General features: G+C 41.1%; 1 protein-coding gene across 5 annotated transcripts in view; it reads left to right on the top strand.

Annotated features, from left to right (window-relative positions):
- abr (ABR activator of RhoGEF and GTPase) overlaps positions 1-12,645 on the top strand; it is a 141,467-nt gene extending 128,822 nt beyond the window's left edge. For 3 of the 5 annotated variants that reach the window (XM_020600483.1, XM_020600484.1, XM_020600485.1), the window contains 7 exons: positions 7,642-7,701; positions 8,073-8,182; positions 8,280-8,419; positions 9,430-9,564; positions 9,711-9,816; positions 10,397-10,550; positions 12,014-12,103. In XM_020600483.1, the coding sequence (XP_020456139.1) occupies positions 7,642-7,701; positions 8,073-8,182; positions 8,280-8,419; positions 9,430-9,564; positions 9,711-9,816; positions 10,397-10,550; positions 12,014-12,103 (795 nt within the window). Of the gene's footprint in view, positions 1-2,418; positions 2,998-7,641; positions 7,702-8,072; positions 8,183-8,279; positions 8,420-9,429; positions 9,565-9,710; positions 9,817-10,396; positions 10,551-12,013 lie in introns of those variants that run through there. The other 2 variants (XM_020600486.1, XM_020600481.1) reach the window with 2 other exon arrangements.
- Positions 12,646-13,889: the final 1,244 nt, after the last annotated feature.

The raw sequence follows: 13,889 nt of genomic DNA, 5'->3' as shown, positions 1-13,889 counted from the left end.
TAAAATAACCTGGTGTTAAGCAGGTTGTTCCATGGACCTATGGTGCACAGGTTGTTAAGCACCAAACCCCACTGAACTCACTGCTCCATCTCTCCTCTTTTTATCAATCCCATGTCTCTCAATCACAAGACCACACACAGTTCATTGTATCATACAGTTGTTTTACTTCTGCAGTACATTTGTATCAATGCAAGTGCCTGTTAGTAAAATCAATATCTGTTCTTATGCACAGTTAAAACCCATCCAACCAATAAAACCAGGTAACTGAAATAGTTTGCCTCCATCAAGTTTTAGACAAATATTATCCTGGCACATTGCTGTGCTGTTATTATGTTACATTTAAATGTTACGTATAGAGTAAGTTTGGGTTTTGGGGCAGTGTGGTAGTGCAGCCTGTGCAGGACTGCTCAGATACAACCACACATATTACTGGATATATGAATGCACAGTATGCATTCCGCTGGAGGAGTGCACGCGGTTCGTTCCATGATTTTAATGATGTGATGTGTTGTGAAGCGTTCACCTGGTCACAGAGACACCAAGCTGCTGCTTCTCTAAAGAATAACAATGCTCTTTGTGCGACTTCAAATTGAGCATCTTATCTAGTTGACCAAAAATGATCAATCTCAGTGGGTCTTAATATAAATGTACAGTAAATGGTCATAGAGGAGCATGCTGAAGGAAACGGTGGAGAAGCTGAAGGCAGTAACATGGCACATGTGAAGGAAAAAGGTTTGCTGATGATCTTTTTTTTAATGGGGCACACTGTTTTTAGTGCCTTTTGACAATCAGGCCTTCTTCACAGTTAGCAGGGAAACCAAAACATAATGTGATACATGTGGGGCAATGGTAAAATCAAGGCTACATGTATAAATGGGACGATCATGTCATCATCCTTAAAGTGAGGCTGTGTAACTACCACAATCACTTTGGCCACAAGTGATAATAACAACATACAGTAATGTCAGTTACAGTTGCTAAGATTCGTCACCGTTAGCTGCTAATTTTACAGCATCAACAAAGCTGTGATATTTGAAACGTATTGAATGGTGCATTTTAATACTTAGCATGTTTATTTTTCAGCTCTAAGAGAAAAATTGTGTTATTTCTTCTCTCAAAAGTTCCACAGTTTATAGAAAATTGGGAAAGCACACATTGTGTCAGTTTGGCAGAAAAAATGTTAAGCAATTTTCAAAATGATTGATCAAGTAAAAATGTTCAAAATGTGGCAAAGAGTTGCTTGTTATGTAAATGGAATACTTTGTGTTTTGGGTTTTTTTGCTTGTTTTTTTTTTTTTTACTGTTAATTAGACAAAGAAGGAATAATTTTGGGCTTTAAATCCAGATGGACATTTGTCATTCCTATTAAGTCGACTAAACAATTGCTGATGCGCCAATCTGATGCACTGGATCAAAATCGGTGCTGATGCGGAAGCTGTAATTTCTGCGGTGTGTTATATCTGTTCTTTGCCAGCTTAGTTATTAGTGCCACAGCAGTCCACACATCAAGGTTTGGGAAAAATGGTGCCCATGTCAGACTGGTGCTCAGGCACAGTGAGTTGAGGTATTATAGAGAGAAAGTTGGATCAGCACAGCCCTATGAAGGTCAAATTGACTTAGTCAGGACTGAAATGAAATGAACACCTAGACTCATGATGATGACAGTGATTTATTTCTTCCTAGGTTAGTTTTTGTTATGCATGCTGTGGTAGCAGAGCTCTCAACACAGATGTGTCTAAAACAGTTAAAATGCTGTCTTCTGTTTCTTTGTTCCCTTTCTTTCTCATCTTGTCCAAAAATATTTCTTGTCTTCCTGTGGGTTTTTTTTTTCTTCTTATTTCCAAAACATGGTTTTCCCAGACATTCTTTCCAAGATGTGACGCATGGAGTGTGTATATCTCATAGTTACAAACCCTGGGAGTTAAAAATACTCTGTTGAGGGTTGGCTGAGGTCTCTTCCATACCAGCACCCCCCTCTTGGCTACAGTGTCAGTCACAAAGTCAGACATTCAGGCTGTCCTGCTCACCCTTCCTATCTGTTCCCTGTGTCATCTTCCCAACACTAACCCATATGTTTTTACAGCATGGTGTCATATACTGTCTGTCGCTGTCTGAGGTGCCTCATGATAACATCATGCCTTTGGTTTTTTTGAGGCAGAAACACTGCTTCATGTTAAGATCACCGTTATTTAACACTCCCTTCTTTAACTTTCCCCTTCTCTGCTTCTCACTGGTCATTGACTGTTTATTGCTCCCTCCTCCCCTCCCCTCCCATTTCTCCTGTCTTTGGAGGCGTGTCCATCAACGTCTGGAGAAGCAGGGCCACTCATTAACAACAGGAGCTCATTCACTCCCCTCCTCTTCTCTCTCTGCCTCTCTCTCTCTCTCTCTCTCTCCCCTTCTCCCTGCCTCATTCTGTATCTGTGTTTGCCACAGTGGAAGTCAGACTGCACAGTGAAGAGATGTTGGCAGCTGACTGTGGAACGAGCTCACAAAAAGAGGCACCAACGTTGAATTATTGCCAGTCTTATCAAGGAGACCATGGCAGCATCGTGTTCTCCCCCCTGCCATCACTCTTTTCTATTTTGAAGTGAATGTCGGCTGCAGGAGGCTTTTGTTTTTGTTGAGTTCTCGGAGCATCTCTCAAGGACTTGGGCTGTGACATGTAACTTTAATAAGATCATTTTTGCCATAGCAAAGATCTGTAAGAGGTTACGTGAGGATCCAGCCCCCACCCCCACACCTCTTCATTGTAAGCAGCGCACTTCCTCCACCTGTGTTTTGGTGGAAGAAGGATTCAGAGGCTTTGGGATGACGGAGATCCTAGTGTCGGATGTAAACTTGAACTCAGTGTGTGAGCATCTGGAGCAGCACTGCTGCGTGGATGAGAACCAGCACAATCTGTCCAGCCAGCCGACAACCCCTGTGCTCAAGAGACATACCAACACCGGGGCCAAGCTATGGGGCCGCGTCCGCAGCAAGCTGCTCAGACAAAAGGTCTCTGGCTGACATATGCACACATCAACATCACGACCACACACAAGCTGTGTTTCTTCCTTTCCTTGCTTTTGTTCTTTCGTATTGATCACTGTCACTTCCATCTGTTTGCTCTGTGTCTGGCCTTTATGTTTAGTGTGTCCCTCTCCATGTGTGTGCGCTTTCTCCTGGGGCATCTTTCTCTCGGCACAGAGTTGACTATTGTTCTTTTCTGATTGGTCCTCTGACTGCAGTGAAGGCAGTGATGAAGTGCTAAATATAAAGATGGCTACACTGTGACCTCCTGTAACACCATCCTTTATATATGCGGAATATTATTTTTTAGAAAAACCTGTGTTTCTGCTTTTTTCCTCATATCTGTTTGATTATACTTACTAATGTGAAGTGCAAAGATGTATTACTAAGCTTACTATTTCAGCTTTTAAAAAGGCACATGTTAAATAATAATCTTCCATCACAAGTGTGTTGACGTTAATGTTTTGATAAGTAGCGCAGATACTAAAAAGGTTTTTACTTCCCCTGGATACTGCACTGTACATTGTAGCAAGAGATTAAAAATTGCCACCACTTTTTAGAAACTACTGTATGTTTAACATGAAATAACAGCTTCCTCCTTCCTACTGTCTCATTCCTGTCGTTTTCACCCACCAGCCTTTGTTAGTCTTCATTTAAAACTACCAGTTGTGTTTCCAACTAAACTATATTGGTTAGCAGAGATGTTTGTGTCGTATTGGCTCCCTCTACTGTTGATTTTAGGCTTTGCCATCTTCTGGCTGAGGTGATCCAATCCCCCTGGCCTGTGGCATTTCAAGCGAAGATCATGCTTTTTCCTTCCTCTATTTAACTGTCACATTATCCAAAGAGCCCCCCAATATGCATCTGGCACATTTGCATGGTTTTTGTGTATGTATAATTTGCATTGCAAGGATAATGTTTTCATGAAACTTGAATTTTCTGCCGTTTCTCTACAGTGCTTTGTTACTCAGGAACTATCAGCATTTCCTTGTGTTTGTAAGATTGTTTTTTTCTAATTGTGTCCTATTGTTGCACTTCGTCCTTCAAAGGCAGTAAATGGCTGGTTCAAATATTGTAAACATTGAAAACATTCAGGCTGGACTGAATGACCTTTGTGGTGAGGGATCTGTTACCCAGAGATGTGTGTTCTGGACTATGATCCATGTGTGGGAGCAGTAAGGGAGGCCTCTTTTTTTCTTCAGATGCCTTTTGAGTATGGAAAATAAGGCAACACGTGAGCCTGTTCTGGTACTGTGCTTGGCTCTGCACACACAGCTAAAACTGTAACTTATGTGTGGAGACATGAGCCCTAGATGCACCTCTTTGTCTTTATTTCACTGCATGTTTATGCATGTTTAACCAGCACTGCTCCTCATCTTCATCACAAGTGCATCACCAGAATTTTGAGCTAGGATTTTTAAATAAACCAGGAAAGAATCCAAATTGAGAGTTAGTTTGACCTTTGCTTCAGTCCTTTCCTGAGGAAGGCTGACCACTGGTGACTGAGCAGGATAAAATAGGGATTACACACTGAGCCCAGTCTTTACTGCGCTAACCCACAGGTCCTGTATTGATTCACTACCCTTCTCGCTCCACACGTGTGCACGTCTTAAGGTCAAAGAACATGATTAAGGAGGTTTCTTTCTTTCTGCCTGTGTTTCACTGCTGTCTAAATTTGTCAGTGACACAGTTAGTTGCATGTGCTCCTTCCTTAATCCCCGTTCACCTGCTCTGCCAGGCCTCCATCCCTCCATTCCTGCCTCAACATGGTGGCAAATGCTGTTTGTTGGTGAAGACACGATAATGTTAAATCTACCATCATCATCTGAAACAGTAACATGTCAGGAGCCCTGCAGGTTTTTAAAAGTAACATCAGAAGGTGATGTCTGAAAGTATACAATGTTTGTTATTGCATGTACTATTATAAAAACCAATAATGCTTATTTTATAGATTTAATAATCTATGTTCAAATGGAAATTAGTAATTATTTTAGTATTAATTTTCCATTTTATAACGATTCAAATCCACATCGAAATTTGCCTTTAAATTGTCTTATAGAAGATTCAGTTTAGGGCTCCAAGAGGGGAGTGGCAGGTCAGTAAAATATACTCAGGTTAATACCCATAGTGACCCCCTATTGGATGAACCAGGCCCTTCGCCTCTGGCCATGCAGCGGACTGTAGGCAGGGTAGCTTTAATGATGTAATTATGTGGTGAGACTCTGGTATGTTCATTACATGTGGCCTGGTCTTGGGTAATGACAGGAAAGGTGTCAGAGCAATCACTTGTACTTAAAGAAGATGACTTGGGGTTCATGCATGAGTTAATGGGATTTCATGCATTTACTGTATCTGAAGTAGTCATGGATTATTGGTTTATAATCAGTGTATACAACAGACTGCTAGACTTGAAGTATTTCTGTGCTTTGCTTCAGGCTGTAATATGTTCCAACTTCTCTTCAATAATCCATCTCTGAGTGTTCATGGTCCTACAAAGGGAGCTTTGACACTGGAGTGATGTGGTCCTAATCAGAACCACATTAGCCTTGGGATGTTTCTGAAGAAAGCCGTAAAAGACTGTTTCTGACTTGTATCTTTTCCTAGACACAGGCATGAATGTGCACAAATACAGATGCCTGTGTGAGTTAATATCCTGCTCAGAATTTGCCAGGAAAGGACATTTGTCATTATACTTGAAAGAGGACTAAGTCTATGCTGATCTGTGGGACTTTAAAGGGTCTTAATATACACTAAATCAGCCATAAGTAATTCTGTAACAGTGTATGTTATTTACCTTAAGTAGTAAATCCTTTGTTCAGGCATTACAATGTTACATTCAGCTTTAAATGGGTGTAACAAGCTGTGTTGCTCTACTTTGGTGTCTAGACTGCAGGCAGCTTTGTCTCTACAGTCCCACTGAGGTTTCCTGCCAGTTCCCAGACTGAGCTGTCACCCAAAGTCAAACTTGTGATCCTCCTCCAGTGTTATTTAAACCAGCTGACTGGAAACATCATCGTTCCAATAAGTTGCAGTTCATTTCCACCAAAGCTGTTTCTTGTCATTCAGCCCTTCTCCTCACATTTTGGTCATGTTTACTCAGTCAGTCTGAGGTCGTGCAGTGGTGGACTGTGGTACATTGACTTAAGTGCTGTACTTAAGTATAATATTGAGGTATCTGTACTTTACTTGAGTATTCTCATTTTATGCTACTTCACACTTTGACTTCACTACATTTCAAAGTCAAATATTGTACTTTTTACTCATAACACTCTGGTGATTCTTTGATTCTTGGTGAGCTACCCAGCAGCATGTCAAGTCTTTTACATTATAAGCATAGAAGCTAGTTAAAACTAGCTCCAGCTGCAACATTAAATGTGAAATGCACAATAATACATCAGTTATAATAATCCAATAATATGATATACTGTCACGTGTAATGTGCCATTCTGCATAATAACTACTTTTACTTTTGGCACTTTACGTGTATTTTCATAGTAATACTTTTGGGTTTTCACTTGAGTAACATTTTTATGCAGGACCTTTACTTGTAACACTGTAGCCACACTGTTTGTAGTCGCCCCTTTAACCCAACTCGGTTCCCAGACCAGGGGGAAATGGGCCGCGTTCCTCTCAAAGTGCTTTTTATTAAAAAGGAGCCCAATTGAGGATATGGTTCTGAGAAGGGTCACTGAGTATAACTACTGCCTGTAAAGGATCCTCTTGGTTTTTACAGCCCTATTTCAGTACAGTCATTGTTAATCAGTTTTTTTTAGAGGAGTGAGTATGGAGATAATACAGTAGATGGATAACAGTTTTTGGTTTTCCAATGTGTCTGCATCAAGGGTGTCATCAGTGAGTATGGACCTTTGCTCTTCTTGGCAGTAGCTGTGTAAAGTCCCACTTGTGGTGATAACCTGTCCCTCGTCTCAAACCCAAACCCTGCTGGGAAAACAGACTTTAACAATAATAGGAATGAGTGAAACCAATGCAAAATGGTCTTTTTATGAGGTAATGAAATACGCTGGCTGAGAACTTTAATGGCTGCAGCGTAATGCTGACAATAAGAGAAGTGTGCTGCCCTTGTCCTCACCCAGCAATTATTATTTTCCTTTAAGTTGAACACATCACCACGCAGAGATGTAATGACAAAACGGTGTAGTGCAGATTGTTCAAACAGCCTATAAAAAAGACATTAGCTGTTGTGGCCTCACAGTGGGCACAGACAGCGACAACAAGCTGCCGTCTATCATGTCTGGAAGGGCATCATAAGACATGTAATGCAGACTTGGAGAATGCGTGTGTAGTTCAAGTGTCTAAGCCAATTAGGAACCCTCACTGGACACTGAGAGACTGCTGTGGGCATATGGAGGAAGCAAAAGTGGCATCATTCTTTCCCATAGTAGACGTGACTGTGTTGTTGTAGTTTTTAAAGAGTAGTAACTGGGCTCAGGCCACAGTCGCACTTTGATCGGGTTTAGAGCTTAAATAGAGCAGCTCAAAGTGAACCCAACACTTAGTTAATATTAGTCACAGGGGCCTTCCCTCACCTTCCTCTCATCTCAATTATAGCTTGGCTTATTTGCTTAAAAGTCTTATTATCAAATGTTTTTGTGTCTCTGTGTCTTTCAGCTAGATCCTCAGACAGTGCAGTCCAAGAACTGGCACATGGATGTCATAGAAATGAACGGGGTAAGACACAAGCAGTTTCAACTCTCAAAGGCATTATATCTTAGATTATGAGATGCTGACTCCTTGAAAGTAAAGATATGTGTGCACATGCAAAAAAAGAATAAAGAGAACACCTTAGTTTATAAATCTGGTTGAACTTTGAGATTAAAACGTTTTCCTAAAAAGAATATGTTTGGCTGTAATGGTTACAATAAAACTGTTCAAATGAATAGCTTGAAGATGTTTAGTACCGCAATTGCATCAGTAGCTACAACTTAGAATTCAACTATCAAGGCATATAAATCACTGCCCAGACAAAGACAAAAAAAGGGTTTAGTTCTGGCTTCTTAGGGCAGTGCTGTTTACGTCATCTGTGTTATGTTCATCATCAGATCAAAGTGGAATTCTCCATGAAGTTTACAAGTCGGGACCTTAGCTTGAAGAGAACACCATCCAAAAAACAGAGTGGGGTGTTTGGAGTCAAAATCAACGTGGTGACAAAGTAAGTGTGTTCCTGTTATTAAGGTCAGAATTGGCATCACTTTAAAATTGGACTTTTTGGGTGGTAACATGGGTGTAACTGCTATTCATGTCCACAGGCGTGAACGCTCCAAGGTGCCTTACATAGTCCGTCAGTGCATTGAGGAAGTGGAGAAAAGGGGGATTGACGAAGTAGGAATCTACAGGATCTCAGGGGTGGCCACTGATATCCAGTCCCTCAAAACAGCGTTTGACACTAGTAAGACTTCACTCCCTGTGTGACACTGTCTTCCTTGACAGGATATCAAACGACGGCATTCAAGTTTCTGTCACTACTGTGCAGTAGTGCTGGGTATCACAACTATTAACAGCAATCATCATAGTTTGCCCACAATAATAATATCACAAAACAAGCTATTTTTATATATCACAATTAAATCTACACTACGTATCTATAACTGAAGAAGAAATGTGACCTAGATGATGGAACAATTTTTGTAAAAGTGAGAAAAGTGGCCATTGTAGTGCTATTGAATTGTATTGTGTTATACTGACAGGTGTTTCTACTATTTTGTCCATCCCTTTTATATCACTGAGGCTAGGCTAAATAACAGACAGCTCTTTGTATAATACACAGTTCAACGACAGCACAAACTACATCTTCCACAGTGATTCTACTGTACAGTTGAATGGAAACCCTTCTGAAACAGTCTGAACACAAACTGAGCAGTAGCACCTTCAGGAAGGAGGGTTTATTGTTTAGTGTCCCCACTTCACTACCAACAGGTTAGGTGAAATATACAAACCCAGAAGCACATTTAAAAGTAAAATCCCATTTGTGAAGCATCAAATAATCGATCCTATCAAATTATGTGATGTGCATGAGTTATCACACACATATATTTATATATCCTTAAATGTAGTGTGTGCATAAAGGCTGTATTTGTGGAACTCTAAGATGAATGTAGTTTCAGATGTAAAGGCTGTGCAGCCCAGGGTTGTAACCCCAGAGGCCTAACCCTCTAACTACTATATCACTCTGTAGGGCATAGACTTGTGGGAACACCCAGGACGGATGAGCAGCAGCAGCTGTTAAGTGTTTCAGTTTTATGTTGCCCTCTCAGTGTCGGTTATGGCTGCTCTTACGCGGCAGGCTTGCATCTGTCCCTGTCTAGATGTGGGGTTACTGAGCAATGACATCATTCCTGGACACAGTGTTGTGGCTGGCCTGCATTCAGTTTTTAATCAGTCTTTGTCTCTGACCTTTAGATACCAAAGACATCCTGGTCATGCTGAGTGACATGGACATTAACGCCATAGCAGGGACGCTAAAGCTGTACTTCAGGGAGCTACCAGAGCCTCTGCTCACCGATCGCCTCCACCCCGCCTTCATGGAGGGCATAGGTGTGACCATTAGTCCAGGAATGTGTGCGTTTGTCACCAGTTGGCCATTTTAACAAGGCTTTAAAAGGGAATGAATGTTGACCAGCTGGAAACGATGAGCTGTTGTGCCATGATCGAAGCTAACATCTTTAACTTCTCCCTCACAGCACTCTCAGACCCAGCAGCCAAGGAGAACTGCATGATGCATCTCCTGCGTTCCCTGCCTGACCCCAACCTCATGACCTTCCTCATTCTGCTGGAGCACCTTAAACGGTACACAAAAGCCCCTCACACATGCAGACACCTACTGATGACAGTTAGGACACGTGAGTAAAATCAAACCAAAACTACTGATATAATTAGAAAAGTTAACTTGTGGCTAAACAGTGTCTTCACCCACCATTTCATGACACATTTTCAGACTAACTCGCAGATTAAATCGACTAGACAGTCACCTAATGTTCATCGTTCTGCTCACCTCACAGCCAGAGGTCAAGTTGCAGTCACATACCAAACTCTGCTTCTCATTAGGTTAAAATGACATATTTCATAAAGTCCTATGATGCATTAAAAAGGAATTTGATCTTATCTTTCATTTTTATATTACAGCATATATTTTTAACAGTGTGGAAACTGTTCAAATACAGATTTAGACTTTATCCCTATACACATTAATTTTCATTATTTACATGTCAGTTGTTAACCTTTAAGAAGAAATGCACTGATCACTTAGTTTGAAAGCTTCTTTTGTAAGAGGTTGGAAAACTGTTAGAAATGGAACTCCTGGCAGTCTTTCCATCGTTTTAGTACCATCTGTACTGACTAGTGGGCCTGTTGTTGTGTGTTCCTGCAGGGTGGCTGAGAAGGAGCCCATCAACAAGATGTCGCTGCATAACCTGGCCACTGTGTTTGGCCCCACTCTGCTCAGGCCCTCAGAGTCAGAGAGTACAAAGGGACACCACATCACCTCTGCCTCCGACATCTGGTCACATGATGTCATGGCACAGGTATCTACACACAACTGCATTTGAATTTTGGTTTTGGTTCTACTTTTTTTGACAGTTGAATACAAATCTACACATTGAAACAACCTGTGTATGTATCTGAGACACTTCCACCTTCAAAGCCAAAGTCTGGTTTTCATTAAAATCTTAATTTAGACTGAGTAGGTATCTCTGTGCTAGTGCTATTCATAAAACATAGAAAGGCAGTCACTAGATGTAAGACTGAGGCACACGTGCATATTTCCTCGGCCTCTGCACGTGTTTTCCAGATGAATATTACTCCCATGTAACAAAGTGACCCATGTCAGTGCGATCTATTCTCCTAGCTCTGCTTGCCCTGCGGGTCATCCATTCATCTCTACTGAGAGATGAGCTTCCTGTGCACAAATGTCTTTTCTTGGCAGAATAAGCAACATCCAGAATAACTCATAATAAATGGGGCAGCATGCACATGCAGGAGGCTGTGGCTATCCACTGTAGTGAAGCTGAGTGTGTGTATTTGAGCTTATTTCAATTCTAAATGTTTGTTGCATAAGTATTCAAAATGTCAGACATCACAGAAGAACACTAGCATATCCTCAATATAATCTCTGAGTGATTTATTTACCTTCCTTCTAATAGGAATTCCTATTTACAGTAGCAATTAAAGACAGGGTCCACTGACTTGTATCTTAATTCACTTACTAGAAACTGATTTTCCTGGTTAGCCGTTAGCAGAATTAAACAAACTGTAAAACTATTTAAAATTTCCAGACGTATGGCAGTCTGATGAAACTGATTAAAGTCACAAAATCCATATTTATCATTTCCAGTCCAGCAAAAGAGAAACCTTTTCACTTTTAGGCTATTCGGTTGTGTTTCTGTGTAGAAATAAAAAGCATGGGAAGATGTTTCTGTCTGGTTCACATAATATGGTTAATTGTTTGGACAGAAAACTAATGAGGACACAGGCCCAAATTACCTCAGAGATAAAACCTCCCCTGAGGAGGGAGCCCCAGAGTAGAGCTCTTAGGTTTTGTCACTACAAAACATAAAAGGATTAAAAAATAGCATTGTTGTAGAGCATGTATGTACTAGTACCACGTATTCATAAAACGTCGATACGCAGTCAGTAATTACTAATATATCTTACTCATCGCTGTCTCCAGCTACACTTGTGACATACAACTCATGGAGGCAGTCAAAGGTATTTTAAAACTATAGCATTGTTGTCTTCTATTTGCATCAGAAATCTTCTTCATTCTTGGAGACGGTACTTTGTCAAATCTGAACACAGACATATTTTTAGGTTCCCAGTGTGACTTGCACTTTCTGAGGGATAATTATTCCAGACGTCTGTTGTACATAAACGTTCATATATCTGCTTATAAATCAGGTTTTTGAGTTTTCTTCAGTCACCTACTGACAGTTGTCTGTACATCCGTGGCTACACTGAAATCACACAAACTTGTTTTCTCTGCTTGTAGGTCCAGGTGCTGCTCTACTACCTGCAGCATCCTCCCATCTCCTTTGCTGAACTGAAGCGCAACACACTTTACTTTTCCACTGACGTTTAATCACCACCCACCTTCCTCAGGGCGGCACCTGGAGACAAGAGAGTCAGAGACTCCATACAAACCTTGGTCCCCAACACGCGGTGCTCCCGCCTCACCTCTCCTCCCAGCAGGCAGCTCGTCTCAACTGTACAGCCCCCTCCTCCACACCTCTCCTGCTTACATCTCCAAACCACCACCCCCCAACCTTGAAAAGAGACGAAGCTGAACCTGTAGGGAGGTGCTGAGAGAGATTTTGTCTAGTAGCCACGTATCATGTCCTGTTTGTAATATGAGGAGAGCCGAGCCCCCCACCCCGACAAAGCGACGAGGCTTTCTGCGACCACAATGGGAAGGATGGGGGGTCCGAAGGCCACCGCTGGCATGAGACCGCACAATCCCTGCTAAATGTGTGTGGTGGTGTCTTTTTGTTAGCCCTTGTTAGACACTGGTTTAATGATCTCCAAAAGCAAAAGGCTCAGGCTCCAGCTTGTCTATCATGATCCAAAGCATTCAAGAGAAATGATATTTACATGTATGATAATTCTGTTCAACAGCAAGTTTGGTTGCCTATGCACTTGAGTGACAGTGTGTATGTGTGTGTTTAAGGGACTATGAGAACCTGTGAGGTTTTAAAGTGGCTAGGGAGTCCTGATCCTGAGAGTCTGGTGATGTCCCTCTCTCTGTACAGACAGACATGAGAGGACTGCCCTCCCCAGTGGGCCTTGGCCAGATTAGCCCTATTTATTTTAAATATATATATAATATGTGTACTTGTACAGTTCTGTGCAACTAGAGAAATACTCTAAGGAGTCTGTTTTCTGAAGTTTATTCAGGTAGTGATGTTAATTTTTTTGTCAGATTTTCTCATTCGCCATGATCGTGGTTGGTAAGCTGTACCAGAAAAGATCACCAGAAATCCTGCCAATTGGTTTCAGGTCACTATGTAGAGAAGAAAGGCCACTCTGTGACATGAGGGTTGTTGTGGGGAAAAAATACAGAGAATGGAACATTTAGCTTTTTTTTCTTGTTGTTGCATTGCAAGCTTGTTCCAAGTGTCTTACTGCAGCGGTGTAATCTATAGGATGATTTGTGTAGTTGCCCTCATTGCATGTTCAGCTTGTCAGTCAAACCAGGCCAGGTAACACAAAGGTAGGATGTTTCAGCAAGGCCCTCATTATGACTGGCAAACACACATCTATGTTCTGTACAAAACCAACCTTTCTGCTATTAAGCCTGAGACATATCTTAAAATACTGTAAGCACTGCTAGATGAATACCTTTGATATTTTTAATATAAGATTAAAATAAATGTTTTCCTTTGAGACTAATTTCAGTTTGCAGTAAAACTGAGGCTAAATGTCAATGTGAACATTTCCCCCATTTTTTAGCAAAATAAAAGTTTCCAAAATACTCCATCCTTGAGTCTATCTGCACTTTAAGAGGTAATGTTCTGCAGTATCAGTAAAATGTTCTTTTTGGGAACAGGTGGGTCAGTAACATAACTAATAATGGTGAAAATATATCCATGCGTTTGAGAATAGTGAGGGCTCCCTCACTCCTTATCCTCCCAATTTTTATAGAATAGACTGTAAAACTACACTGTATTGTAATGTACATGTACTGTACTACATATTTTCAGCCTAAGAGGACTTGCAGATTGTGTCAGAACTGTGACTTCCTTCTTTTTTGTTTTTTTCTATATGGTACAACGAGGCTTCAGAATAGTTTGTCCAGTCAACTGAGTTTAGATTTTCAACATTTCAAATTGTTGTATATTGCACCACCTGGTGGTCAATTTTGTAGTCTT

The sequence above is a fragment of the Monopterus albus genome, unplaced genomic scaffold (genome assembly GCF_001952655.1).
Source record: "Monopterus albus unplaced genomic scaffold, M_albus_1.0 scaffold47.1, whole genome shotgun sequence".
Lineage (NCBI taxonomy): Eukaryota > Metazoa > Chordata > Actinopteri > Synbranchiformes > Synbranchidae > Monopterus > Monopterus albus.
This window is presented reverse-complemented; position numbering and strand designations above follow the sequence as displayed.